General features: G+C 41.0%; 1 protein-coding gene across 2 annotated transcripts in view; it reads left to right on the plus strand.

Annotated features, from left to right (window-relative positions):
• The window catches only part of ACAP2 (ArfGAP with coiled-coil, ankyrin repeat and PH domains 2), a 122077-nt gene that overhangs the window by 65474 nt on the left and 28732 nt on the right, over positions 1 to 27871 (plus strand). For both annotated transcript variants that reach the window (XM_084638963.1, XM_084638962.1), the window contains exons 10-13: positions 6907 to 7019; positions 14962 to 15013; positions 17005 to 17105; positions 18347 to 18452. In XM_084638963.1, coding sequence (XP_084495089.1) covers positions 6907 to 7019; positions 14962 to 15013; positions 17005 to 17105; positions 18347 to 18452 — 372 coding nt within the window. The remainder of the gene's footprint in view (positions 1 to 6906; positions 7020 to 14961; positions 15014 to 17004; positions 17106 to 18346; positions 18453 to 27871) is intronic.

Raw genomic sequence — 27871 nt, forward strand, 5'->3', positions numbered from 1 at the left:
TGTTTTAAGAGCCCTTTAAGTTGAAGTAAATGGCTTCGTCATGTGGACGGGTGCAGGGTTAAATTGATTGAACGCTGCTAAACTCGACTTAAACTCGTAGTGTAGACCAGGGCAGTCTCCTTCAGCCAAGATGAGGAGCCAGATGCTGCCATGTCTATAAATCAGGAGTGGATTCCTTCACTGCTGTTGCTGAAGCACGTGCACATTTTGGCCCTTTGCTCCTGAAGGGAGAATGATCCCTCTCGTCCACCTAAAACAGAACTGCTGTTGGAAAAATAAGAGTTACTTCCTGGCCCTAAAATAGGGATGAAACAACCTTGTGTTTTCCCAGCTTCTGCTAACTACTCAAACTATTTCAGGTTTTACTAAAATATCTCAAGTTTGTTGGCTTTTTTTTTCTAATGGTGATTCAGTTTCAAAACCAAAGATACCTTTCTGTGATGCTGGCACTGTATGAGGGGAATAGATGATTCCCCTCTCAAAAGCTGGATTTGCACAATGGATATCCTAAATACTGGGTATGCTGTATTTATTTTTCATTAAGATTTCCTCTCCAGTCATCTCTGTTTTTGTCGCGCTCTTTGTATTTGATGTTCATTCAACCTGCCCCATTTTCCACCCTATTTTTCATTGAATTTTTTTCTCTGCTCCTTTTTTGACAGTATCACTTAAGCAAAATACAAACCCAACTTTTGAACATTGAGTGCCTTCAGAGTCTGGCAAAATGAGTTTAACCATCTTTTCTATAGACTTTAATGAAGAACTTATAACCAATCACTAATTTTGGCTATTGCAAGGCTCTAGAACTGCAGTTGCTAAAGAATAGGATTATATGCAATAGCCGCAAGAAAATTATCTTATGATAAAAGTGGAAAAAATACATGTCGCATAGCAAGTTTTAAAATCCTATATGTCCAGAATATTGGTGGTGTTTTTCAAGCATTTCTGAGACATTATGGCTCTTATGTAACACTGTCAGATTTAGTAAGACGTACTGCGATGTTGCATAGGCGCTGACTTTTTAAAATTTTTTCCTGGGGGTGCTCTGCTCCACCCCTTCCCCTGAGGCCCTGCCCTTGCACAGCCTCTTCCCACCCCTGCTCCGCCATCACTCCGCCTCTTCTTGCCTCTGCTCCTAACCCTCCCCCGAGACCCCCACTGCTCGTTTTTCTCTGCATGCCCTCAAGCACTGCCTCCAGCCACCCAACAGCTGATCGGCTGCCCCCAGCCGCCCAACAGCCGATGCTGGTGGTGCTGAGCACCCACATTTTTTTTCTGTGGGTGCTTGAGCCCAGAGCACCCACAAAGTCAGCAATTAGGTGTGTGACTTACTAAATTAGTGTTGGTTGCACATGTTAAAGTTGCCTTGGGGTAGCTTTACTAAAGGGGGATCCCTGCTTTCAAAGATATGAAAAAGTAGAAGACCATACTATACATTTCAATTGTTTGTCTGGCTCATTTCCTCTACGTGACCCTCCCCCAGTAAATGGCAAATCTTGAGAAATGAATGAATACCAAAATAGAAAATATAGTTTGAATTAGAAATCTAATGTTGTAGCACTTCAGTTTTGTCTGTGCCGGCTAGTGGAAACATAATTTCTGTTTTTAAATGTAAATAAATTTGCAAATAAATTCAGTCTTTAGCAAATATGTTTATGCTTAAGGAATATAAAATTCTAAATCATGTGAAATGAGTGGGTTTATTTCCTATAGAGCTCTCTGGAAAGAGCTGGAAGTATTTTTTTTTTTTCCCCCTCTGATTATTTTTGTGATTCATTAAACTTTTTTCCATTTGTCAGGATAAAAATACATTACAATAATATGACTGCTTTGCCCCTCTTGTTTATATTATGAAATACAAAGACGCTAAAGATGATACTCTGCCAGTTTCTTTTTCAACAACTACTCTGTTGCTGTTATAGAAAATCCCCCCTCTCCCCCCCCAAAAACAAAAAAACAAAAAAAAACAAACTCCACCAGTAAACTACCATGGATAGAGCAGTTGGAGGCCTTTAATTGGTTTTGGCTTTCTCTTGCAGTTTGATCTTTGACTCATATGTAAATGATCTGCTGGGAAGAACAAACATTAAAAATACTTAGTCAGTTGTGTACTGCATGTAGTTAGGAAAGTATGAAACTACTGTCTGCACCTACTCTCAAGCCTTAATGTACCATGTAAGGTTGCAAGTCAGTTGAGCTAACATCAGCAGTATTGTCCAGGCCTTAAGAGAAAGTCATGATTTCAGTCAATGTGAATTGAAGCAGGAGCTGCATAATGAGAGAGCACTTGGATCATTCACGCAAGGCTACAAAGAAAGCAACTAATGGATCACGTTTCTTTTTACAAAACAATTGCAATGTCAAACAACTTTGCGAACCTAGAGGAGAATGTGATGACTGCATGGCACTCTTGGTTGGGCAGAAAGAATCCAGGAAATCTACCTTTTTTCCTCAGACGACAAATCACAGAAATCATTAAGGACAGTGAGATGCAAATCTTTAGCAGGTTTCATTATGTTTGGGAGTTGGTAAGTTTGAGCGAAATTAAAACATTTATTAACTTAATTACATTTTGTAAGAAGAACGTTAACTCAGCAAATTTTAGCCCTTTTGAAAAGGTTACAGTATGGAAAAAGAAACCCTGAAAATACTTTGTAAAACACTTATATTTTAAAATGTTTGTATGTTATATATGAATTCTTACATTATACTAAAATGGTACTATAATATTTATATTGAGTGTGCATTTTTATATGAAATCTTTTTAATATTTAGCATCTTCTGAATTGGGGACCAGGTATCAGAGTATTAAGGTTTATGAAGTGTTGAGGACTAAAGAAAAGTATGCATGTCTGAATTCTGGGTTTTATGAGCATCGGGTTATAACTGCTTTGTTTGTGTTTTTTAACATATACGCCCATACAATAGCTCGTTACTGCTAAAATTCAAAGAGTAGTTTTCACTTTTATAGTGAGTGCCTACTATCAGATTCTGAATTATTAACCAATATTCTGATCATGATATAGTTACCTATTAAAATAAATTGGGAATAGCTGAGAATATTCTGTGTGTAAGCTCTTCGGCCATTTTATTGAATAATGTACTGTCCTGGGCCCAGGCACCTGCTGTCTTTATTGCCTGCATCCATTCATAAAAGGCCTAAATTAACAGTTGTAACCGTGCCCTTCTGGGTTACCACTTTCTTCCAATCACAGGGGCAGAGCAATGTTCCCTTTGGGATCTTTTTAGAATCCTATTAGTAGGGTATGAGGCTCATCAGTGGGAGCAGATTATGCTGTCTTTGCTGCTGCCTCCTTTTCCTTCTACCCTAGGTCTGGTCATGACACAGTTTTTGTGTCCATTCAACTATTTCAGTTAAGGGCAAGAACCCACCCCACCCCCGTGCACGCGCACACAGACACACACACACCAAAATAGCTAAATCAGTACAACCCGTAGTGAGGACACAGGTATACCAGCATAAAGATGCCTTATGGAAGTAAAGCTTCTTCCTCCACATTTCCATGAATAAGCTATGCTTCAACAAGCATCTTTATACCGATATAACTGTCTCCATACTAGAAGGTTGTATTGCTCTAACGACACTCATATCTGATATAGTTATAAGCAATACAGAAAGTGTTGGTAGATGAGCCCCTATGGAGCAAAGCTCAAATCAGAGAATTAAATGGGCGTCCCTCATTAATTTAGCTACTGCTAAAAATTAGTATAGTCTGGCCACCTTGCTCTTTGTGAAAAGTCTCTGTGCAAGTTTGTCATTCTCACCCTCAGCAATGAACTGCCCCCAATATGATGAAGGACTGGTTAAACTTAGGGTTTGTCTACATAGCCCTGCTCTGTAGGGTAGATTCAAATCCCAGCTTGCCATGAGCTAAATGTTATAGTAGAAAAGCCCTCAATTTATTTCAATTCGTTTACAACGTGAATTAAGATAATACTGAATTCAGGTCACTTTAAATCTGAATAAGCATGACCACGCAGTGGTTTCATGCAGTTTAAACTACTCTGAAAGTGAATTCAGTTTGTTTCCTGAGTTTGCCCATGTAACCAAGTTCTAAATGTATTTCTTGTCCTTTGGGCCATGACCTAAGGTTTCACAGTGTATATATGTATATAATGTCACTCTGTGTGCATGTAAATCCATGGCAGACTTCAGCCTGTTACATGCAATGAAGATCTAGAATTTCTTAGGAAGATTTGAACTCTCCACCCAAGAACAGGTCTGTGCACCTCCAGGAATATGAAAACCAGCAACAATGACGATGTATTCTACTTATAGATCAGCACCTCCTTCATAGAAGTAAATCTGTCAGCCTCCCTGAAGAATGTACTAGCTGACCCAGTCCTGAAAAAAGCCAATATAAGATGGAGACAATCTTTCTATCGTCCTGTCTCTAGCATCATTCTGCAGTAAAATCATTGAGAAAATAGTGACAGCCAAGCTCCAGCCTTGTATGATCTCTGCAGCCATGCTGGATGCTTTGCAATCAGGCCCCAGACAAGGACACAGCATAAAGCAAGGGTGGCCAGACTTATTGTTCCTCACATACAATAATCTTCAGAAATTTGAGAGCCCCAAGATATATGCAACCTGCCCCGTGGGGCGGAGCCTATTGGGGCTTGGGACTTCATCCCTGTGGGGCAGCGCATGCCGTAGCTTTGGGCTTCCACCCCGTTGTGTGGTGCCTTGCTGGGGGGCACACCTGGCTGAAGACCTGACCCACACCATTTACCTCCCATCCCTGCAGGGCAGAAGTCCCTAGCCTCACCACCTTGATGCAGGGCAGAGGCCCCAAGCTCCCTCCCCTAGACTGGTAGCTGGAGAATGGTGGGGGAGTGCAGAGGGCTCTGCGAGCCATGCTTTAACTGTAAAAGAGCTGTATGTGGCTCATGAGCTGCGGTTTGGCCACACCTGGCATACAGCCAGCACTAATGGAGTTAAGAGAGCCTTCTTATGGCAATGGATGGAGACTACATCTCAGTGTTTCCACACTTAACCTCTCCTCTGACTTTTGACACAGCTGCCCTGTTTAGATGTGTCAGGAGACGGTGGTGTAGATATACAATGGCTTCAATCGTTTCTCTCCAACCAGATGCAGAGAGAATGGACAACTGCTTCTCTTCCTTTCCCACACCCCCTAACCCTCACTTAAGGACCTGTCCTAGTCTCCCTCTTTAGTAACCATGCAAGACCATTTAGAGAGTGGTGAGGCCAATAAAAGGTTGATGAAACTCAGCTATCTTTCCTTTTCCAAAAAGTCAACTAACGTCTGCATAAGGATGCTGCAGGTCTACAAGTGACTGACTCCTGGAAGAAGAGCAGCTACCTCATATCAAAGCAAGCAAGACTCAAGGGAGGCTGGTCAGAAGAGGGGGAAAATCTTTGAAGGAGTGGTTGGGTATTGTGTTCCCTTTCAAATGAAGGTGCATTTTGTGTCATTGCAGAAATTGTTTTGGGATCGTGCTTATTATTCCAAAATCCATTGGCTGTATATTTATTGACAGCAGTGCCCATGTTTTTTTCGTTGGACCCTGTGATGTATTTATTTTATGCTCTGGATGTTCAACTTCCATTAGGTTTGTGTTTGTCGGCAAGGTTGAGGAGAAGTCCTATCAGACTTTTAGCCAGATATGGTCTTCCTTTGCTCACTGTTTTCTCCACCTCATACATTTATTGAATAATATCTGTTGATACATAGTTGTGAGTTCAGTCATGATTCCAAAGGGCAGTTTAGGATATGAATTTCACAGCCATCTACTGTATTTGGATGCCTATTTACTATTCATTTGATTGGGAATAGTGTTCATATCCCTTAGACATCTTTGAAAATCTCACCCTATTAATAAAATATCAGATGTAAAATTCAGATGTAATCAAAGCAGAGAGATAATAAAAGAAATAGGATCATGGGATGGGGGACTCTGTACAAAACACAAATATACAGTGTTGAGCGTAGGGTGACCAGACGTCCCGATAAAATCGGGACTGTCCCGATTTTTAGTTCTTTGTCCCGCCTCCCGACTGATGCATGGTCGGGACACCATTTGTCCCGATATTGCGGCTTTGGCCGTTCTGGTGGTTGGTTTGGGGTTTTTTTTTTTTTTTTTTTGCTTCGGCAACTCCGACCGCTTTTTTAATGTTACTTTTGTTTTTTTGTTTCCCCCGTGTGTCCCAATATTTTGTCCGTTTCATCTGGTCACCCTAGTTGAGTGTGTTGCTGTGAAATATAACGTTCCAGTAAAGACATGGTGATTACCACAATTTCTGCTTAATTGCAACTTTCTGAAAATATACTCTTAGTTCAGGTATTGTTACTCAGTCACTCTTTTGTATCTAGACAGTTGGATGCTCTGCTTTTAATGAAATTACAGAAGTTTTCATATTTCCTTTCAGTTTGATTTCAGTTTCTTGGCTTTTCTGCCACTTGCCCACTGCTGATGTGCAGTTTACTGAGCTGTAGAATGCTGCTCTTTTTCACAAGTATCTGTAAATATGGCTGGTAAAACTCCCCATGTCTTGTTATGTAATGCAATTTTGACGGGTATAGATTTTGTGAAATAAAATTGACTCTAGTGCCTTAATCTTCCCTGAAAATTCACCTTCTTAATGTTCGCAAAAAGAAAAGGAGGACTTGTGGCACCTTAGAGACTAATAATACTCAAATAAATGGGTTAGTCTCTAAGGTGCCACAAGTCCTCCTTTTCTTTTTGCGAATACAGACTAACCCGGCTGCTCCTCTGAAACCTTCTTAATGTTGTGTGTGGGCCTAATAGCTGCAGAATAATCACTAGGAATTGCAGGCATGATGCTATTGCCAAATATCTGCACAGTTTAAAATTAATGTTTTTGAGCTGCATTTGAAATTTTTTTTTTTTAAATACCAGGATTTCTCCAGTGATGATACTAAGCTAGAATACAATGTAGATGCAGCCAATGGCATTGTTATGGAAGGGTATCTCTTTAAGCGAGCCAGCAATGCCTTCAAGACTTGGAACAGGTAAGACTTCAAAAACTCTCCTTGTTATGGTTTGTAACCATGCTGATTATTAGGCTAAATTCTGGGCTGATTTATAACCCTGGAAAACCCATTAATTCCACAAAGTTGCCTGAGGCATAAATTGATGCACCATTTGGCCAGTTATATTTACTGCAGTGACTGTACAGAATTCAAGGAAATTTCTTCTTTTGTTTTGTTTTCTTGCTTGTTTGCAAGCACAAGGCCTGATCTTTGCAAGTTCTCTTCTCAGAGCTTCTATTGAAATCCATAGATGCCACAGGTGCTGGCTTCTAATTTTCCCCGGAGGTGCTCAAACCCTGCTCCACCCCTGGCCCCACTTCCACTCCACCCCTCCCCCGCTGCCCCATCCCTGCTCCTCCCCCTCCCTACTAACACCTCTTGCACACTGTTCCCTGGCCTGCAGGAGGTGCTGGGAGGGAGGGGGAGGAGTTGATTGGTAGGGCTGCCGGTGGGCGGGACTGGGGGGAGAAGGAGGGGAGCTTGGCTGCCGGTGGGTGCTAAGCACCTGCTAATTTTTCTCCATTGGTGCGCCTGCTGGCTTGCTGGATTGGGCCCATGGGTTGTGACTTCACACAAACTTTGCCTTGCTCTTTGGGTGGAGCATGAAACTCGTGATTGTGTGCACAATGTCATTTGGTCACAGCGTTGCACTAGAACAAATGTTCAGTTGATTATCAGAGTCACTGTTTCACAAGCTAGAATGCCCCATCCTGTAAGTATGGCCTACATTCTTTGTTCCTAGATGCATATATTTACAATTAGTCATATTAAAATGCATATTGTTTGCTTGCTCCCAGCTTACCAAATTATCCAGATAGCTGTGTATCAGTGACCTGTCCTCTGCATTATTTACCACTCCCCTAATTTTTGTCATCTACAAACTTTATCAGTGCTGGTTTGGTCTTCCAAGTCATTAATAAAAATGTTAAATAGCATTCAACCAATAACAAATCTCTGCGGATCCCACTGGAAACACACCTGTTCGATGATGATTCTGTGTTTATAACTACATTTTAAGACTTGTCAGTTATTAAATGGATTTAAAATTGGCTGTGGGCCATGTTAATTTTATATCTTCTAGTTTTTTAATCAAAATGTTGTGGAGTACTAAGTCAAATGCCTCCCACAAGTCTAAGTATATTACGTCAACGCTATTAGCTTTAACAACCGAACTTGTAATGCCATCTTTAAAAACATCAGGTTAGTGTGACAGGATCTATTTTCCAAAAAGTCATGCTGGCTGGCATTAATTCTATTGCCCTACTTTAATTCTTGATTAATCATGTTCTATATCAGCCATGCTGTCATTTTGCCTGCTATCAATTGTCAGACAGGCAGGCTTATAATTTCTTGGGTCATTCTGTTAACTCTTTAAATATTGGCACCACATTAGCTTTCTTCTGGAACTTTCCCAGTGTTCCAAGACTTATTGATGGTCCAGCAAGCACCTCAGCGAGCTCCTTTAAAATGATTGGATGCAGGTTATCCAGTCTTCCTGATTTTAAAAATGTCTAACTTTAGCTGCTATTTAACATGTTCCTGAGCTGCTAGTGGAATGGAAAGTGTTTTATCATATGATATGATTACATCAAATGTTTTTCCCCAAATACAGAACAGAAATATTTATAGAATGCTTATGCATTTTGTGCATTATTATTGATAATTGTACCATTGGCACCTAGAAATGGACCAGTACGCTTATTAGGATTCTTTGTTCCTAATATATACTTTAACATCTCCTTTACTGTCCTTAGCACCACTGACTGGATTTTTCCTTGTGTCCCTCAGCTTTCCTTATCAGTTTTCTGTAATTCCTAACTTTGGATTTGTATTCATTATTATCAACTTCCCCTTTCTTCCATTTGTTGTAAATATATTTTTCTTTATTTTTATTTACAAGTACATTTCTAACTTTAGTTCATTGCTTTCTTAGGCATAAATGCAGTAACTTCCTATCTGTTTCTGAAGCCTAAAATGAGAGGTGATCAAATGCATTGTTTACGTATAGAAACTGGACATCTCACTGAAATGTAATTAGAAATATGAAAGGTAAAGGTGACATAAGAACCAGTTTTACACACTTATTACAGTGACATCACACTTTATCACAATGAGATGCATTCTGTCAAGAAAAAAAGATAACATTTTTCTCTTGCTCTCCTATTTTCTGGTGTGTGGTTACTTCAATTCCCAAACTGGCCAGCTTCTCTCCATGTATTGTGCAATCCTCTGGGCAAAAGATTTGCTTTTGGTTTGTGTTCATATTCCTGAGATTCCAGAAATAGCCAGGAATCAGATGCTATAGTCCAGAGCGCTCTCTTATTGGCTATACAATTAACATTACTGCCAGGAGTTCAGACTGGTTTTCAGTGTGGCGCTTTTTTTTAAGATTAGTACTGATGCTGCAGTGCAATTCTTTATTTATTTTTCTCTTTTTTTAAAAAAAAAAAAGAATTTTTTTTACTACAGAAGCAGAGACTTCAGTGTTAATTTAATTAAAAAGGTCTGTCTGGTGTTATGACAGTAATGCCAGTAAGTGGTGAAGATGTTAGAAACTTCTGTGGATTCTGATGGCTGAGGCTCATAGTTAAGATTTAAAGTTTACAGTGTATTAAAGGAAAACTGCATTAGAATGTCTCCAGTCACTTGACCGCATATAACACGACTATAGTGCTGTTTATTTCTTTAAAATGTCCTGTATATAAAAATGTAAAATGAAGCAGAAAGCATTTAGGAATTCTGATGCCTTTATACATCTGAAAAAGTTGAGAACTGCAAGACCCAGGGAAGCGCAGGAAACTTCCACAGTGGTTTTTTTTTTTTTTAAAAAAAGATTTCTGCACACATGAAATGGGGGGAAAAACAACAAAAAGCCTTAGGAAAAAATATAGAATTTGCCTAGAAAGTGCTGTTGAAATGTACTTTCCTGAGTCTCCTTCTACAGTGCTGATCTTCTTTCTTGCTAAGTGCAGGCTGCATTTCCAGTTGAAATTATTTTAAAAAGGGTAACTGCCAGTTCCACCCAGTTTCTGTCAATTAGCACTTTGACATCTCTTCAGTATTTTAAAATAGTTCTTTGTAACTCATTTTCTAAAAATACATTGTAGTAAAAATCATGGCACGTTTTACAAAAACATTTTGATCTTAACTTTCCAAGATGTTTTACGTTAGACTGTCTTTTTAAAACTGCCATTGTGTTTCCGTAACTATCAAATGGATGCTGCCCTAATTAAATAAGTTTATATTACCTTTGATGAAGACATCACATGAAAATGTAAGAAAAAGGAAGTTGACAGCTTTTGGGATTCTTTGGGGGGAAATTATCTGTTTACAGGCAACCCCGCCCCTTTTCCCAATAAAAATACTATTGTAAGTTTTCATTGGGTGTGGAACAGATCAGTGCAGTGCTAGCTGACAAATACTGTTGATGGTGCATGTCTTGGTATATAAGATTCATAAATAAACTTGTGGATGGATTACTAGGCAAATATGGAAACTCTACACAATGTGACATTGTTGTCATGTAACTTTATCAATCAAGACAAAACAATTGGGTGATATTCTCTGAACATTATTTGTGATATTGAGTGTTCTTCCCTTTATTTTCATTTTGTGTAATTGTATGCTCTGCAAGTGTGTGTGTGTTTGAGGGGGATGAGGGTGGTACCCAGTGCTCCTTCTTTTTAAAGTATTAGGAGCTAAACATTTTGAAATCTTGTATACTACTTACTGTGGGTATTCATATACGTGATGATGGACTTCAGTGGCGATGGGAGCTGAAATGTAGTAATTGGACAATGGAAAGCTTGCAAAGAGGGGTGTGCAGATTTCTGCTGGAGTTATCGATATATGTACTAAAAGATACACACACATGTCACCTCAGTGGTTCAGGAAGTGAAACCACACTCTGTTCTTAGTGTGATGCACTCTATGGAAAATTACTTGGGTTCCTGGAAATTCAGTATTTTACAAAAATTCCTTCACTCTATCAGTGGTGTGAATGTGGTGGGTGGAAACAAACCCCTTAGGAAATACAGTAGTACTCTCTGTGTATTCTGTGCAGTTTGTCAGGTTGTGGGCACTGTAAGCCTTATCTTTGATTTGTGCTGGGTTTTCATATCATGCTAATTCTTCATTTATTTTGCTCATTTTGCATTTTCATTCCTGTCCCTCCTTTCCCTTATGTTTTAATCCTACCCAATTTTTTCACATGACAGGAAAAAGCCAGATCACATCAGGTACCAACCAGCTTTTTATACTTTCCCAATGTTCTTTGGCACGTAAAAGCTCATCATTAACCCTGCATTTCATTTTGATTACTTGCAATGGATATAAAGTGTCTGTTTATGAAAACAGAAGGATTTTGCATGGATTGACAGCACATGTGCTGTTCAACACCTTTTAAGTTGATAAGAAGGTTTGATGCATTTATAGTCAGAGGAGCTTAAAACACCCCTGCTTCCCCAACTTAGTCTCCACTGTCAGACTTTTCCAGAATATACGTTAAAAGTGCTGTCTTGCTCCCATTTAAAAGTCAATGGGCATTTTGCTACTGACTTCAGTGGGAGCAGGATTGGGTCTTCAAGTGTTTCTCTTTTGATCATTCTATTTAATTCTCTGAGCCTAGATGATTCGGTCAGCTGCATGCCTGTCAAACAATAAACAAAATGACTCCCTCTTGAAAGTTGTTAAAGCTGATTTAAGTTTTATGTAAAGACACGAATGTCATTTTTAAAATTTTCTTTTCTCATTGCTCTTTTTTCTCTCTCGTATTTTCAGACAGCTTAAGAACTACTCTCCACTGATTTTTGTTCTTTTCTAACTGACAAGTGTTGATTTTATTTTTCCTTTCTTTTGGATAAAGAAGTGAAATTAGCCGTTTTATTTAACGGCAACTTTGAATGATATAGAAGAATTTAATGTCAAAATATCTGCCTTGTGGAGCAGCATCGTTTTAGTTATGTGCTACTAGCGAGCCAGCAGGAACAAAACTAATTTTTTTTAGGCCCCCACAAACTGTCTCTTCCCCCCGTGTTTTGAGGTAATAGAGTGATGTATTTAAAACACATGGTTGATAAAGCTCAGCACTTACAACACAGCTAGTCTCCAAATCATTGACAGTCAATCCCAGGAACGCACTAGGGACGTTGCATCCAAATAATGTAGGAACAGAGGCACAAGGTGCGAGTCTGATTTGTCTTTGGACCATGCCCTTCTGTGTGGATTAGAAACCAGAGAACTTCCCTCATCGGATCTAACCCTTTTAAGATAGACTAAAATTTGGGCCAAAAAAAATCTCGATTATCTTTAATAGTGAAATCACTGTGGTGCTACTAGTGACCTTAATGCACTGTATTTTGTAGTTGTCACTTTTCAAAAAATGCTATAATGCTAATGCGCAGTCACTCACCCATTTGGCATAGACCTGTGGCTAAAGTAAAGCCAGAAACTAACAGGTATTCATTATGGCATATACTGTACCAAATAAAGGGTTACATTTTCAGTGAAATTTTTTCCCCATCTCTAAAAATTTAAATCATTGGGCTTCTTTACCTTGACTTTTTGTAAAAGGTAGATAGAGCAGTGTGAAAACCTCCAAGAGAAGACCTCAGAAGTGTTGTCATACTGTACATTTATACTGTCAGATATACCATGGTTGCCAGATTGGAGTTTATTCACTGTGGAGATTCACTAAATGTTAACTGTACAAGTGGAGTGTGTTGCATTCATAAAACTCACCACACTTAACAGTGATTATTAGAGATTTGCTCCATTGCATGTTATCTCTTGTGGCAGGGCTGCACTTTTCTTTGCTTTGTAGGGGTTGCTTTTCATGTATCTAACTGGTTGTCTGTACAAAAGCAAAGAATAAGTGGGAGTTTATCTTCCTTTTTCAGCCTGCTTTGTAGCTGAATTATCCATTTCTTTACTTAAAAATCTACATAATGATTGGGTTACATCCTCGATTAATACATTCCTTTTAGATGGTAAAGGTGATACCTTTTTAAATTTCAGTGACTGAAATATACTGTAGTTAATAACTTGAAAAAATCCTTTCCATATTTCATCTAAGTATTTCAGTCATTTAGAATTAACCTTTATAATTTTCTAAATGGAGATCTTGCTTTTTGAAACTAAATATATTCCTACAACATTTGGAAATATAATTGTTAAAAGGTAGAAATCTCAGCTTTCTACAGGCTAAGTACTAACTGTTTTACAATAACAAATTCCTGGCATGAGTCTAATTCTTTTTATACCTTATTTCCTGCTTTGTTCTTCCTTAAGTATTTTTTGTGCTTGTGGTGGTTGAATGAATAGGGGTGTTTTGTTACTATTTGTAGTGAAGTAGAGTTCAGTATTAAACAATTTCATGGATATGTGACTAAATGTTTTGATGGGTACTTTACATAACATTGTTCTTCGTCTTAACAGGCAGCCAAAAATAAGTGACATACTGTATGAGTGTGTTTGTGATAGCCACTTTGATAAAGGTTTATTTTAATACAAGCCTGTGTTTTATATCTTATATTAAACAAATATGCCCAACTTTGACTGTAGTGCTGAATTGCTTTTGTTTTGTTTTTTAGTTTTTTCTGTACTCTTTAGCCAGTTACAGTGATTCCAATTTTGTGTTGCATCCCAAGGAAATAGAGTGGCAGTTAATCAGTTATATTTGTCATGTTTCGTGTATGGTAGCCTGATGATGAATCAGATGTTCTGGACCAGGGTCCTATATGCAGAGTCTTTTCCAGAGTAGTAGCAGTATTTCCAACCCCAAGCATTCAAAAACCATGAGTCAGGGCCCCAAAAATAAGATTGGCAATTTTGGGAGTCTTTTTATTTGCCTTCTGGTATTTGAGCCTGCAGGGTGAATTTGCTTCATGTTTTCAAGCTTATCTCTCCAAAAGCAGGGGCTAGGAACTAGCTTAAAAAAAAAAAAAAAAAAAAAAGGTTGATTCTCATGCAGTCTCTTAGAATCATAGAATATCAGGGTTGGAAGGGACCTCAGGAGGTCATCTAGTCCCACCCCCTGCTCAAAGCAGGACCAATCCCCAATTTTTGCCCCAGATCCCTAAATGGCCCCCTCAAGGATTGAACTCACAACCCTGGGTTTAGAAGGCCAATACTCAAACTATTGAGCTATCCCTCCCCCTCGATTCTAGCATCTAGGGCTTTAAGAAACACCAAATACTAGAAAACTTGCAATAAATCGCAAGAGGTGGCACACTGCAATAGTTTCAGCAACTTCATAAGTTATTTCTAAAACCTCTCTCTCTCAAAAAATATTTGAGTGAGGAATTCATATATTCTAAGGCTGGAAGTGACTGCGGTGATCACCTAGTCCAACCTCCTGCATAACAGTTCATGGAACTTCCCCGAAATAATTCCCTGTTTGAACTAAAGCAGTTATTAAAATCACATCAAATCTTGATTTTAAATTTGCCAATAATGGAAAGTCCATCACAACCCTTGGTATATTGTTCAGTGCTTAATTACCTCACTGCCTTGATTTCAGTTTGAATGTCTAACCTCTCAGCTTCCAGCCACTCCCTAGTTTAAGTGTTATTGGTAAACAAGCTAAAATAGTTTGATAAATAACCATTTAAAACATTTCGCTTGTCATAAAAATATAGATGTGACCATACATTGGAATATGTAACTTTTGGAATGAATAGCTTCTCTAACATAGTGATAATGTGCATGCACTTGTGTATGATTTAACTAACGTGAATCTTGCTTAATTTCTTTTCTTTTGTCTTGATGAAAGCCCATCCTTGTGCAAATTTGTCAACACTTACTGAGACATAACTTCTGTGAACTATTTTATTCAGTGTGATTCCATAGATATGTTTGTCTGTTACAACCAGTAAGCACTGTGAAATCAGTTAAATGTTTGGATGTCTTCTTATTTATATAGACGCTGGTTTTCGATACAGAATAATCAGCTTGTTTACCAGAAAAAATTTAAGGTAGGTACTGTACTTCCAATACCCAAGAATGTTGTTGTTGGGAATTAGGGTGGTCTGTTGATTAGAGCAGAGGGATGAAAGTTGAGAGATGCTGCCACTCATTTGCAACATGACCTTGAGCAACCCACTTAATTTCTCTGTCTCAATTTTCTCGCCTATAAAATGGGGCAATATCAACTTTGTAAATCTCTGAGATCCCTGAATGATAGGTGATTTGTAAGTGCTCATTGTTATCATTGGGGTTCCTGATAATGATTCCACAGGTTGGGCTGCATTCCAAAATGAGCATAAACTCCTGTTTTTCTCTCAAAGTAGGCTGCTGGTTGCTGTTAAATTTCATATAGGATTAGTTTTGATGCCCTTTGAATTTTCTGTGCAGTTTTTGTCTCGCTTTCATTCAGAAATTTGTAATAGGAAGACTTTTAATTTGGGCTTTAGTTAAAACTGCCAGTGACAAATTTAGCTTTTCATTGTTGGCTGATGCCACTTTTAAAAACATTGTCTGTTTTCATAGAACTTGGGAGAGCTGTGGTACATGGGCAAATCTGGTGCAATAGGTAGCTTGTTTTTTAAGTAATATTCTTCCTATAATTGAAAATTTTTGTGTGCACACACAAACCTGATTGGGGCGAGGAACGTGCAGTCCTGTTTGATTGATTGGGAGGTGCAGGTGGGCAGATCCACATAAAAATTTCTCTGTTAAGAGTTACACTTTGGTCAGATTTTATCCTACAAGAGAAGGTATGTGGAGCTGCTGCTGGACACAGTATTCTATGATGCTTCAACAACAGCTATATTTCTACCCCTACTGGTCTGCTCCCTGCCTACTTATCCACCTCCCACCCCTAATTAAAAAAATTATAGGAAATGAATACATGGAAAGCTTTGTTGTGAAGCACTTGGGGGTTGCTACACACAAGATGCCTGACCCAACCCACAAAAGCAAGGCTATGAAAAATTAAGCTACTTTATATACATATCCTCTTTTCTTCTACCCACAAGCACACACCTTACATTATCACAGCTACCAAATACCACAGATCACTCAGAGCATCCTTAACTCTGCCCCACCTGCAGCCCAGGGAGGCCAACCTTCTTCATTCCCTTCAGCAAATATGCCTGTACCAAATTATCCGTTTCCCCATACAACTAACTTCTGCACCAAACCGCCCACAGTTACTAGTGTTGGGGGAGAAGAGTCTAATAAAGGATTGTGTGCAGAAGGGCAGAAGTGGGGTGGGGGTGGCAGAGTTAGTTAGAAATTGCCATAGTAGATCAAAACTGAGGTCCATCTAGTCCAGTGTCTTGTGGCCAGCAGCTCGGTGTGGTGTGTGGTCTGTTGTGTAAGGTGGCTCTGGTAATGGTTGGATTACCTGTGGGTGGACTGGAAGAATGAATGTACTGATTAGGTGATTTAACTTTTTTTTTTCTTTTTTCCATTTGGGGGTTTGTCAGGTCTGGGAGTGTGTGTCAATCCTAACAGCTTCGTGATAATGTTTTGTGAGCAGTATTATTATTATTCTACCATGATCACACTGTAGACACCATAACAAATATTATACTTCAACAAAATCCTTAAACTAGCATCAGTTTTTGTGTTTTTATGGACCCAAATTTTAAAGCACCTTCAACTTAGCGTCTGATTTTGCACTTGCAGTGAAATGTGGGCACATTTAATTGTGACCCCTCTGTCTGATTTGCAAGCTAATTATTTTCTTCTCAGAAAGAACAGTGGTACTCAGTTGAGCCACTGTGCTGTTTAAATATCAGCTGTCAATCACACCGTCAATTTTTATAGGAAAGGAGGGGGTTCTCCCAAGTCTGTATTACATTTTCATACACATTAATGTTTAACTTCTACTATGGATATTACATGCAGTCTGTTTTGATGAAATGGAAAAATTGGAAAGCAGTTGGGACTAGCAGTGGCTTCAGTAAGTTTCTCCCCTCACCATAAACTTGACTTGTTTTGTTCATTTTACCTTTTCTAGGATAATCCCACAGTAGTCGTTGAAGACTTGCGGCTTTGCACAGTTAAGCATTGCGAAGACATAGAAAGACGTTTCTGCTTCGAGGTGGTCTCTCCAACAAAGTAAGGGGTAATTTTTTTTAAAGTTCATATATAACACAAGTTTTACATACCCATTTCAGACTTGGAATTTAAGAAGGCCATGTAGGGTTCTGGACTAGAGGACCTCTTGAAGTCTCTTCCAATCCTATGATTCTGTGTTTTGGGAGTGGTCACAATGGGAAAAGAATCTCAACCACTTTGTTTTCTAAATTCTGGGACCTGGAGCATGTGATATTCTGGGCAGCCGTAGTGACTATTCAGTCTGCTTTTTGCACTTGTAATAAATATGCATTCTGGTGCTCGTTATACAGTAGTACAGTTGGTAGGCAGATTGCTGCTATATGGATCAGTTGCAGGCAGTACTGTCAGGCTGCTTCTTAATAGTACAAAAAATGGCTTCCAATCACGTCTGATAATTTCTAAATTCAGGAATAAAGCACAACATAATAAAAGGAAAATATTGAATTTTTAAAAAGTAAATATTAGCCCAAGCAGCACCAGATAGTATAAAATACTGCCTAGTGTGTTTAGAGAGAAAAGGCAGCTCTGCATGTGCAAAAACTGGACATTCATGTCACGTTAGTGTCCTGTGGTATAAGGCCAGCTGCTCTTGCAGGGCGCTGTGTGTGCGTGTGTGTTCTCTTCATCTTATTATTTGTCTGTTTCCTGCTCTTTCTCCCTCTACCCTGTAGCCGAATTCTACCTCTATTTGGCTTTTGCCTATCTACGCTTTCTCAACCCTTCAGTTTGACACTTGATTACTTGTTTTCTCTGAATGTTAGTGGGGGCAGCGGTTTTTCCTCTTTAAATCCCTGAAGTCTCCTGCCTTTGAATTCAGTCCCATATGTTAGACATCAGAACTTTGTGCCTTCTCTAGGACTGATGTCCATGTCCTATTTAGTCAGTCATGCAGGTGAATGGGAGTTGAGGATGCAAAGCAGAAGCTTCAGGATAACTACATGGAAATTTAAACAGCAAATTAAACCCTCCTTTGGATTTCTTAGAGTGTCCTACCAAGGTATCCATCATTTAGATTTGAGTATTTTGAGGCAGGGAACATCTTCATTCTGTGTTTATGAAGGCTCAAGCACATGTCAGCTGTTAACAATAATAGTAACTGTGTGGTATAGTATGTATACAAGGATGTGCTGAAGTTTCTAACATAAAACTTGCTTAAGAGTCTGGGTTTTAATGAGTGAGTCTCTTCTTTGAGCCAATTGGTCAGTTTGCTTGAATCTCAAAGTCTGTCTTATTTCTCATAGAAGCTGCATGCTCCAAGCTGACTCTGAAAAGCTGCGGCAGGCATGGATTAAGGCTGTTCAAACCAGTATAGCTACGGCATACAGAGAGAAGGGGGATGAATCCGAGGCAAGTACATTTACCTTTCAGGATCCAGTAATACAGTAAACCATTTCTGATCCTTTTTTCTTCAAGTGAGAATTGTACACGAAATTTAATTATTTTTGTGAGGTCTCTGATCTGTCTCTACTCAACTTTTCATCTGGTAAGGTTATTTTGACCATTATGTTTTGAATCAATAACTTCTTTGAGTGATTATCTACACAGATTTCACTGTTGGAGTGCATGCAGCCCATGTGCACAGATTGGGTTATTTTGAATGACAGTGTCTGTTGAGGGGCACAGGTGTGGTTCTGCTCCCACTGTAGATGAGAGAATAAGGGGCAAGGTGGCCTCAACCACCTTGCAGAGCACCAGCATGTGTCCCAGCGCCCAGGTAAACAATACCAAAAACTACAGAGATCTTGGTCCTCCTTCAGATACCAGTCCTAGCAACAATTCCAACAGCGTCTCTCAGAACTACTGAGGAAATGTCAGTGGTTCCACTCGCAGTGCTCATCAGTCTCGCCCTCCAGCAGGGACAAACACCAAGGAAGCAGTTTGGAAGGGACACTTGAGAACTCAGCTAAATCATCTGTGGATCCACCCCCTTGGTTTTTGTTTGGCCTCTATTGTTTCAAAGAAGTCTGAGTTAGGATGACCTTGGACTGGTGGGTCCCAGAGGTTGTGAAGAAAGGTTCTCACCCAGTTTCAAACTATTCATCTCGCCCATACCCACCCTCCACCTCCTGTCCCTCTTCAGGAACTCTTCTAATGAGGCACTTCTACAACTAGAAGTCAGCTCCCTACTACAACTGGGAGCTTTAGAGGAAGTTCCTCAAGCATTGAGAGGAAAATGCTTCTACTCCCACTACTTCTTGATCCCAAAGAGGAATGGTGGGTGGAGACCCATCCTAGTTCTGTGATGTCTGAATTCCTTCATTGATGTTTCAAGTTCTGGATGGTCACCTTAACCTCCATCAACCCCCATTGGATCCTATGGACTGGTTTGCAGCTCGTGACCTATAGGATACTTATTTCCACATCTAAATAGTCCTGGAACATAAACAATTCCTGCTGTTCATGGTATGAACATCCTGCTCTCAGTACAGAGCCCTACCCTTTGGTCTGGACAGCCTGAGCCACATTAAAAAAGTCGTTCCCCAATAATAGTTGGATTGGGTTATGGGGAACAGCAGCAACTGTTAATTCAGCTTGCAAATTCTCAATTTCCATGTGCACTTTAGCCAAAGGCTCAAGGATTTTGTGACCCCCCCCTACTAACAAAAGCTCTGCCATCTGTCCTGGCAGTATGTCTTCCTCCTAAACAAGATCTCTCCTGACCACAGAAATTTCTGTGCCAGTATCCTTCCACCCAAGAAGTTCTTTGCCATTTACTCTGACAGCCTTTGTGCTTCCCGCCAGGTTGTGCAGTTGCTATTTTTACAAACCCTGTGAGATAAGTGGCAATTGCCTGAGGTGTCTCTGTGCTCTGGGTAGCAGCATTTCCATGAGCTGCTTGCTGCCTGTTCCCACTCAGCACTGGTCATTTATTCCTCAGGTGCTCAGTGGAATTACAATGATAGCACCTTCTGGGCTCTTCTGTTTTTCAGGAGAGTTGGGATGAGGACTGGAGGAATTACTTGGGGAGCTGAGAGCCTACCCTCCCATTCATCCTCCTTCTTCCCAGGGGTAAAACAGGAACCCTGCTTCCCACCAAACTTAAACCCCTCTGCCTGTGATTTATTTCTAATAGATGCTTGGGATTCAAATTCCTCCACAAAAGTAGCAAGCTCTTCAACAGTTTTTTCACCTTTTTTATCCCATAGACACTGTTTCACCTCATCATTAGACATATTCAGGAACTGTTCCTAGGCAACCAGATCACACATTTCAAGCTTCGAAGAAATACCTTTTCCCCTTACACACTTATCCAGTAAATGTCTCATTTGGTTACGTATGCCACATTACTCATTCCAGCCCCTCTCTTAAGGCTTCTAAATTTTACTGTAAGTTTCATGTGTAATCTGAAACTTAGTTTTTAAAACCAATTCCTTAAATTTACCATAATTTGAAGCATTACTAATTGGCATCTTACTGAATATATCCAGAGCTCTCCCAGACAACTTTGGAACTAAAGTGGTCATCTTTTGATCATCAGCAATCTCATGGAGCACTCAGCCTTTCAAAGGTGATGAAATATTCAGCAATGTCCCCAGTCTCGCTATATGCAGAACACAACCACTCCCATTTGTGGATTTTTGGAGAGGTGGGGCCCCCTGGTATGGGGTTCTGATTCCGCTTCTCTAGCAAGGCCAGTTCATGCTGTCTCACTTTTTCTCTCTCCTCCATGTCTTTGGCTTGCAGTTCCAGTGCAGCTTTTTGCCTAGCTGCTTCTGCCTCCATCTGCAGACTCTGTAATTCCATACGTTTTCTGTGTTCTTTTTTGTTTTTTGCTGCCTGCGATCTGCAGAGCTCCAATTTTGCAACTGTTTCACTATCACTCATTTTCCTGCTTTTTCTGCCCCTACTTCCCTTGCCCGAAATAAGCAAACAGAAAATAACAAACTGGTAACCACTTTCTGTTCTCTAGCCAACACGCTTAAAACTCCCTTAAAATCACCACCAGTGTGTCAGAGCAATAAGCTGTGCACATTACCCTGCTCTCTGTGCCACTGTGACGGGTTGACCCCGATTTTCCGGGGTGCCACCTCGTGCTGGGATATCACTGAGCCCCCCTGTTCCACCAGCCTGTACTCCTTCACCCTGTCCTGCTGTGCCAGGCCCTCAAGCCTCCTCTAGCACACACAGACAGGTAGGGACACACCCGGCTGCAGAAGGACATAGACACTGGAAATCAGCTCTGCGTGGAAAGACTCAGCTTGAGAATTGCCCTTTCTGGAGTGTAAACCCAAAAAGTTTATTAACTACGAAGGATAGATTTTTAAGTGATTATAAGGGTTAACAAACAGATCAAAGCGCAGATTACTGAGCAAATAAAGCAAATGCAAAGTAAGCTCAATACACTAAAGAAACTGGCCCCTAAATATTGTTTTAAGCATTTCTTTCACAGGCCAGATGACTTTTTCTGGCCCAGGCTCAACTCTTCTTCTCTCTTCCCTGCCCTCCCCCCAAGTCCTTGTTTCTGAGATCTTCTCAGCAGTCATCCTGTGGGAGGATTCAGTGAAGAAGAAGCTTTGATTAACTTTCTTCCCTGCATTAAATAGGATTTACATATGGCGGGAATCCTTTATTTCCCAGTTTGGTCTTTACCCCTTCTGTGGAAAAATACTAGCAGGCCAAGATGGAGTCCAGTACCAGGTGACAGGATCACATGACCCTGCAATGTCAAAGCAGCATCCCAGGAAGCTTCTCAGGAAGGTGGGAGATTAGCATCTTCAAAGTCCTATTGCCCTCCCTAGTGGCTCATTGACTAACCAGCCAGTCTTGTGGGCATTCCCCAGGTGCAAACACTTTTGTAGTTGATACATAATCTATATTCCTAACTTCAGATACAGAAATGACACATGCTTACAAATAGGATAATCATATTCAGTAAATCATAACCTTTCCAATCGCTTACATGACTCACCTTGCATAAAACCTGTCCTAGTTATGCCATATTCATATCATAAGCATATGGGGCATAGTGTCACAACATCCACACCGACTTTGATGTAATATACAGAATTCATAGGAACAGTGATTGATAGATTCCTAGTTGGCAAAAGGATACCTTCCACAGCACCCAGACATCAGTGACAGACATACGACAATTTTATGTGCACCCAGTAACGCAAGTGAAAATCTGCCTGAAGCTACTGGGGCTCATGTCGTGTATGACCTGCAGCTTGCTAAACCTCAAAGGGTGGTTAAGATCTGTGTATTAACCCAAGAGAGACTGTAAGGACATGTGGATACCTCTCCACAGAGAGCCTTTCTTCATTAGACTAGTGGATACACCCAGACCAGGAGTGCACAGGAGCTCCGTTGTCTGCCTCCCTCCCTTAGAATAATCTGATCACGAGTACCTCCACCTATAGGTGGGGAGCACACTTGGACCAACTCTAGATTCAGGGGAAGTGGTTGGCTCTCATGTCATTCCTTCATATCAGTGTGTTGGAACTCCAAATAATTCGATTGGCATGCAGAGTATTCTTACCTCTCCTTTAGGGTCTCCCTGTGCAAGTGCTTATATACAATACCATAGTGATGCACTACATCAACAGGCAAGGAAGGGCCCTATCCTCCCCCTGGTGCCAAGAAGCTATGAGTCTGTGGATATGGAGTATTCGGCACCAGGTCACCCAGTAGCTTTCCATCTCCCAGGCCTTAGGAACATCTTGGTGGGCCAGCTCAGCAGAGATTCTCCAAGAGCCACAAGTGGCCCCTCAAGCCCTTGGCCCTCCAGACAGTCTTTTGCAGATGCGGCTACCCAACAATAGACTTGTTTGTGTTATGCCACAGCGACAAATGCTAGAGGCTCTGCTCCAGAGGAGGCGGAGTCTGGGATTCCTCACAGGTGCTTTCCTCATCCCTTGGTCTCCAGACCTCATATATGCTTTTCTCCAGGGTCCTGTGAAAGTTCAAGCAGGATTCAGGGACAGTCATCCTGATAGCATCCGCTTGGGCCAGACAGTTCTGGTACCATACCTGATGAAACTGTCAGTCCAGAGGCCAGTCACCTCACTAAGTCTGCCTCGCCTGCTCTCTCAGAATAACAGTCAAGTCCTGCACCTGAACCCAGAGTAACTGAACATGACTGCCTGGATACTGGCTGGCTGATGTTCCCCAGGAGGAGTTGTTTGCTGGCAGTCCTTGACATCTTGCTGCAGAGCAGGAAACTGTCCACAAGACAAACTTACCAATGTAAATGAAGCAAGATGGATTGATTAAGTCACTTATTTAAATCACTGATTTTTAATAATTTAGATCAGCGAGCAGGAGACTTTGTCATCAATTTTAATTTTGTTTTGCATTTGTATTTTTCTACGGAAAGATTGATTCTCATTGATTTGATAACTATTAAAATATGTTGATTTGTAACTACATATAGTCTTTACCCAGTTTTTCTGACTAGGAGGATACACTATCATCTACACACATTTATTTAAGCCGTTATATAGCTTAACTTACATTTATTCACAATATTAATTTTTACATTTTTATGTTAGAAAGTGGTGAATGATGCATTTCTTATTTAGTAAAATTATTAGTTTTTTAACTTGTGATTTGTCAAGCTGTATTTGGATGGAAATTCAAACAAATTAAAATGCACAAGCGTTGCAAATTGTTTATTAGTTAAATAAAATGACCTTAAATGAGCTGTATGCATAAGGGAAAAATGGTTATAAAAGCATGTCTTGCATTTAAAACTAACTGATTTATTAAACAAAAGTATTATCTGTTAGTGAATTGAACTAATTTTTTCTGGTCACCATGTCCTTCAAGATTTTAGAACTAGTAGCTTTCATCCTCGAACACCCAATTGTTGTTCTGTAGAGTGGGAGAGGATAACAAGCTTTCCTGCTGTTTCAGCTTTCAGATGTTTTCTTACTTTGAGCTAGTTTTTTAACTGAACTGGTTTAATAAACTGAAATTAAGAAATTATTCTCTCTGTACCTGTAAAAAAGACTACTGCTATCAAAGCTGATTTAGCACTTCAGCAAACTCTGGGTGCAGGTACTTAGCCAGTGACTTCCACAAGTTCAGTGATTTGACTTTCTTTGAAACTTGGCGACAAGCATGTACTGCTTACTATTGTTTAATGTATCTGTTTTTAATAGATTATACTAAGGTTAGTCCTTAACATAGGTTGTCAAAGTTTCAAATTTAAATGATTTAGTTTTTTAAAAATCAACCCATATTTAAATAAAAATTCCTATTTTTAAAAATAAAATTTCAAATACTGTTTTTTTTTCCTCCACCTTACTGTAGGGGGATTAACCATGTTTGTCCCTATGTATATTCCACATGTGACATGCACGTGCATCAAGTGCTTGAGACTCAAAAGCCTTTCAAGTAGTGTCTGTTGGTCCATGCCTGTGCTCTGGTCCACGCCTGCGTCCAGGGTACAAGTGCCTCTGCAGTTCCTTCTTACCATCACATGGCCTGAGTTGGAATCTCTTGTGTCTGAAGATAACTTTGCACTCTTTCTTATCTATAAATATAATTGCATCCAGTTCTTAGTCTAGTGTATTTGGTAGTCTCTTTATAGTTAGTGTAGATCAGCTTTTCCCTGCACCAGGGACCCTCTCCATTTCCCCTCTTGGGAGGAGAACTATGCCCAGGGTTCAAGAACTCTCTCTTGTCCTTGCTGCTACTTGGTCAGCAACGACCACCAGTGCTATCTTTACTGCCTTAGAGAGGCACGTTTCTCTGCCCTTTCCTCCCTGGACCCGAGGGATGAGAGCTTCGACTGTGGAAATACCTCATGGATAAAGTGGTGAGACCTCAGTTGGATCCAGGCTGGGGTGAGTTCCCCGTTCGTTGGCCTCAGCACTCGAGTAGCACCCCTCCGAGCATAAGCTCTGGAGCGGAGGCCAGATCTGATAAAGCTAAAAACTTTGTGTCAGGCTTCTCATGAGAGTTGAGGACACCAGTCACAGAAACAAGAAAAAATGCCCTTCCGGGTCTGTTCCCAAGAGAGAGGATCCCTCTTCGACTCCTTCCAAATCAGGTGAGCTCTCGCGTTCAGGTCCTAAAGACTTAGTCCCACTTAAGCCTCCCAACCATGAGGGTAAGGTGCGCAGGAGCAAGTGTGACATTTTGGAGATCACCAAGATCAGTAAGTGTTTCTCTCACCATCTGCCCTATAACCTCAGGTGCCTTCATGCTCTTCTGCTGTAGCTCACATCCCTGATGCTGGACCAGCTGCTGGTCTCCTCCCTGAGTAGCTTCGCTGCTAGGCAGCCAGTGAGCCCAGCTGCAGTGCCTTTGAACTGACAGAGTAACCACAGCCCCTGATTGGCTGCTGATTTACCAGCCATGCTTATAAGCCTGGCCCGATAGTAGATGAGCGGATGTTCAGTGTGTACCAGTCCTGCAGCTATGCTTGCCCTTGTTCCAGCCATGCTCCAGCCTGCGTCCAAGGCTTGCCCCTGCTCTGCACCAGCCCTGTTCCCTTCTGGCTCCACTGCTCCACTTCTTCCCTACGACTCTGGTTGACCCTCTGGCTCTGGCATTCAGCTTCTGTCCCTCCAGTACTGACCCTTGGCCCGTTCCTGAACTCTGTCTACCCTGGACCTAGCTTTAATCTCTCATTTCACTAGGCTCGACTCTCCACAGCTCAGTGGCAACACCTACCTACAAGCCCAGGGTCTCACCCTGGCTTCCACTAGCCCAGTTACTACTTGTAGGGTAACCCCAATAGTGCTTCTTGTCCTAAGTCTGCCCAAGTCCATCCTTTCCGAGTTCTTAGGTACCTTATGCTCAGACTGTTCCCTCCATCAGCCCCTTGGCCATCCACTCACTTTGGCATCCACATGCCACACAATTTGCAAATAGAGGGCTGCTTGGGGTGGAAAAGTAAACAAAAGATTTACTTAATAGAAAAACCGATTCAAAGCTGAAATAGCAAGGGAAAGCAAACAGTCAGGTTACACATAAAATAAACATAAACGCAACATCAGGCTTTGTTCTTCTGTATTAGATAAAATCCCTTTTCTAATGAGAGTTACCTATTGCCTTTGGACAGTTTCCCACGTATCCCCCTAGCTTGGGGATCAAGGGTTCACAGACAGCTTCCGACTTAAAGACTGCTCCTCAGTTTCTGGAGGCCAACCCTAAGACACATGCCTGCTTTTACAAAGCTTCTCACCCCTCCCTCCACCCCCCCCCCCCAATACATGGTGACTCATGGTCATACAGACTGTGGAGATCCCCTCTTGATTCGAGAGCCGGGATGTCTTTCCATTACGTTCAGTGGTCCACCATTGTCCTTTCCTGGGCTGGAAAATGGATGTGTACTTGAAGTTGGTCTAGTGTCAATGACTGGCTGGGAGGTGCCTTTCCCTGTCTGATTGCTCACTGTACTACTGTAAGGTGGAGCTGAAGTTTTATAGACTGAGGCTTATAATTCCCTGGAGGACATCTTCGCCCTCCCATACCCATAATCGCCTGGGCTTTCAGGTTCAGTCCTTCTGAGGGAAGTATCCACACCAGAAAAGGAATCAACTTCAAGGAGAAAGAGCTACTCCACTGACCCTGAGTGGGAGATACACAATTCAGTGCTAAACAAAATCTTCATTCAGTGGGAAACTCCATCGTGGGACCTATTCATCTCTGATATACAAGGAGTTCAACATATACTGCACTAGAGCAGCACTGGGTTGGGACTCCAAGGCGATGCCTTTCTACAATCCTGGAAAGACCACTTGAACTTTTCCCCCTGTTTTGCTGCTGCTGTAGGTTCTGTGGGAGGTTCATCATGACAAAGTGCAAGTCATTGTTATTGCATTCAACTGGCCCAGGCTATTCTGATTTCCAGACCTCCTGTGAATGTCTACCCATCCACCATCCAACCCTTCCTGCATCTATCACTAGAGAATGGCAGGACTAGACATCCCAGCCCATACGGTTTCCACCTCACGGCCTGGTGTCTGGAAGGGGATCAGACCTAGAGCGTTCATGTTCGGAGGCTGTTCATCAAACTATTCTTAATCACAGCAGACAAGACTCCACCAGAAAATGCTATCTTGCTAAATGGAGGCACTTCTCTACCTGGGCACAACAAAATCATTTATCTCCAGAGACAGCAGGTATTCCTGTTTTGTTCTAGAATACCTCCTCACTCTTGAGAAGTTGGGCCTTCGTATTCACTTGCTGCCGGTCCACCTAGCAGCAATCGGTGCCTTGCATCTTTAAGTAGAAGTCTAGTCTATTTTGACTCACCCCATAACACTCAGATTCCTGAAGGGTCTCACTAGGGCCTTCCCACCAGAATTGAAGCCAACAGCTAACTGGGACCTCTGTCTTGTACTCTCAATACTTACTAAGCTGCCCTTTCAACCGCTGGCCATGTGCTTGATGTCCCACCTATTCGCAAAGGTTGCCTTCCTTATCACCATCACATCAGCCAGGATGGTGAGTGAGCATGATTGAATGCAATCATGGCCAACCTACCATAGGGAACTTTTCTTTTTGACAAGGTATCCCTTTGCCTCAACCCAAAATTCATCCCTAAGGTAAGTTCTGGGTTCCACATAAATCAAGTCCATTAACTTACCGGTATTCTTTTCAAAGGTTTATAACTCCAGTAAGGAGAGGAGGCCTGACTCTCAGATGAGCTTTGGCATTCTGCCTACAAAGAATGAAACCAATTAGAAAAATGCCTTGACTATTTGTTGCTATAGCAGTGTGAGCACAAGGACAAGTAATACCTGTTCAGAGACTATCTACATGGATTTCTATCCTCCTTTACTGTGAGTGCATCTCCCTCTCCAGGACGG

The sequence above is a fragment of the Lepidochelys olivacea genome (assembly GCF_965140295.1).
Source record: "Lepidochelys olivacea isolate rLepOli2 genome assembly, chromosome: 9".
Classification (NCBI taxonomy): Eukaryota; Metazoa; Chordata; order Testudines; family Cheloniidae; genus Lepidochelys; species Lepidochelys olivacea.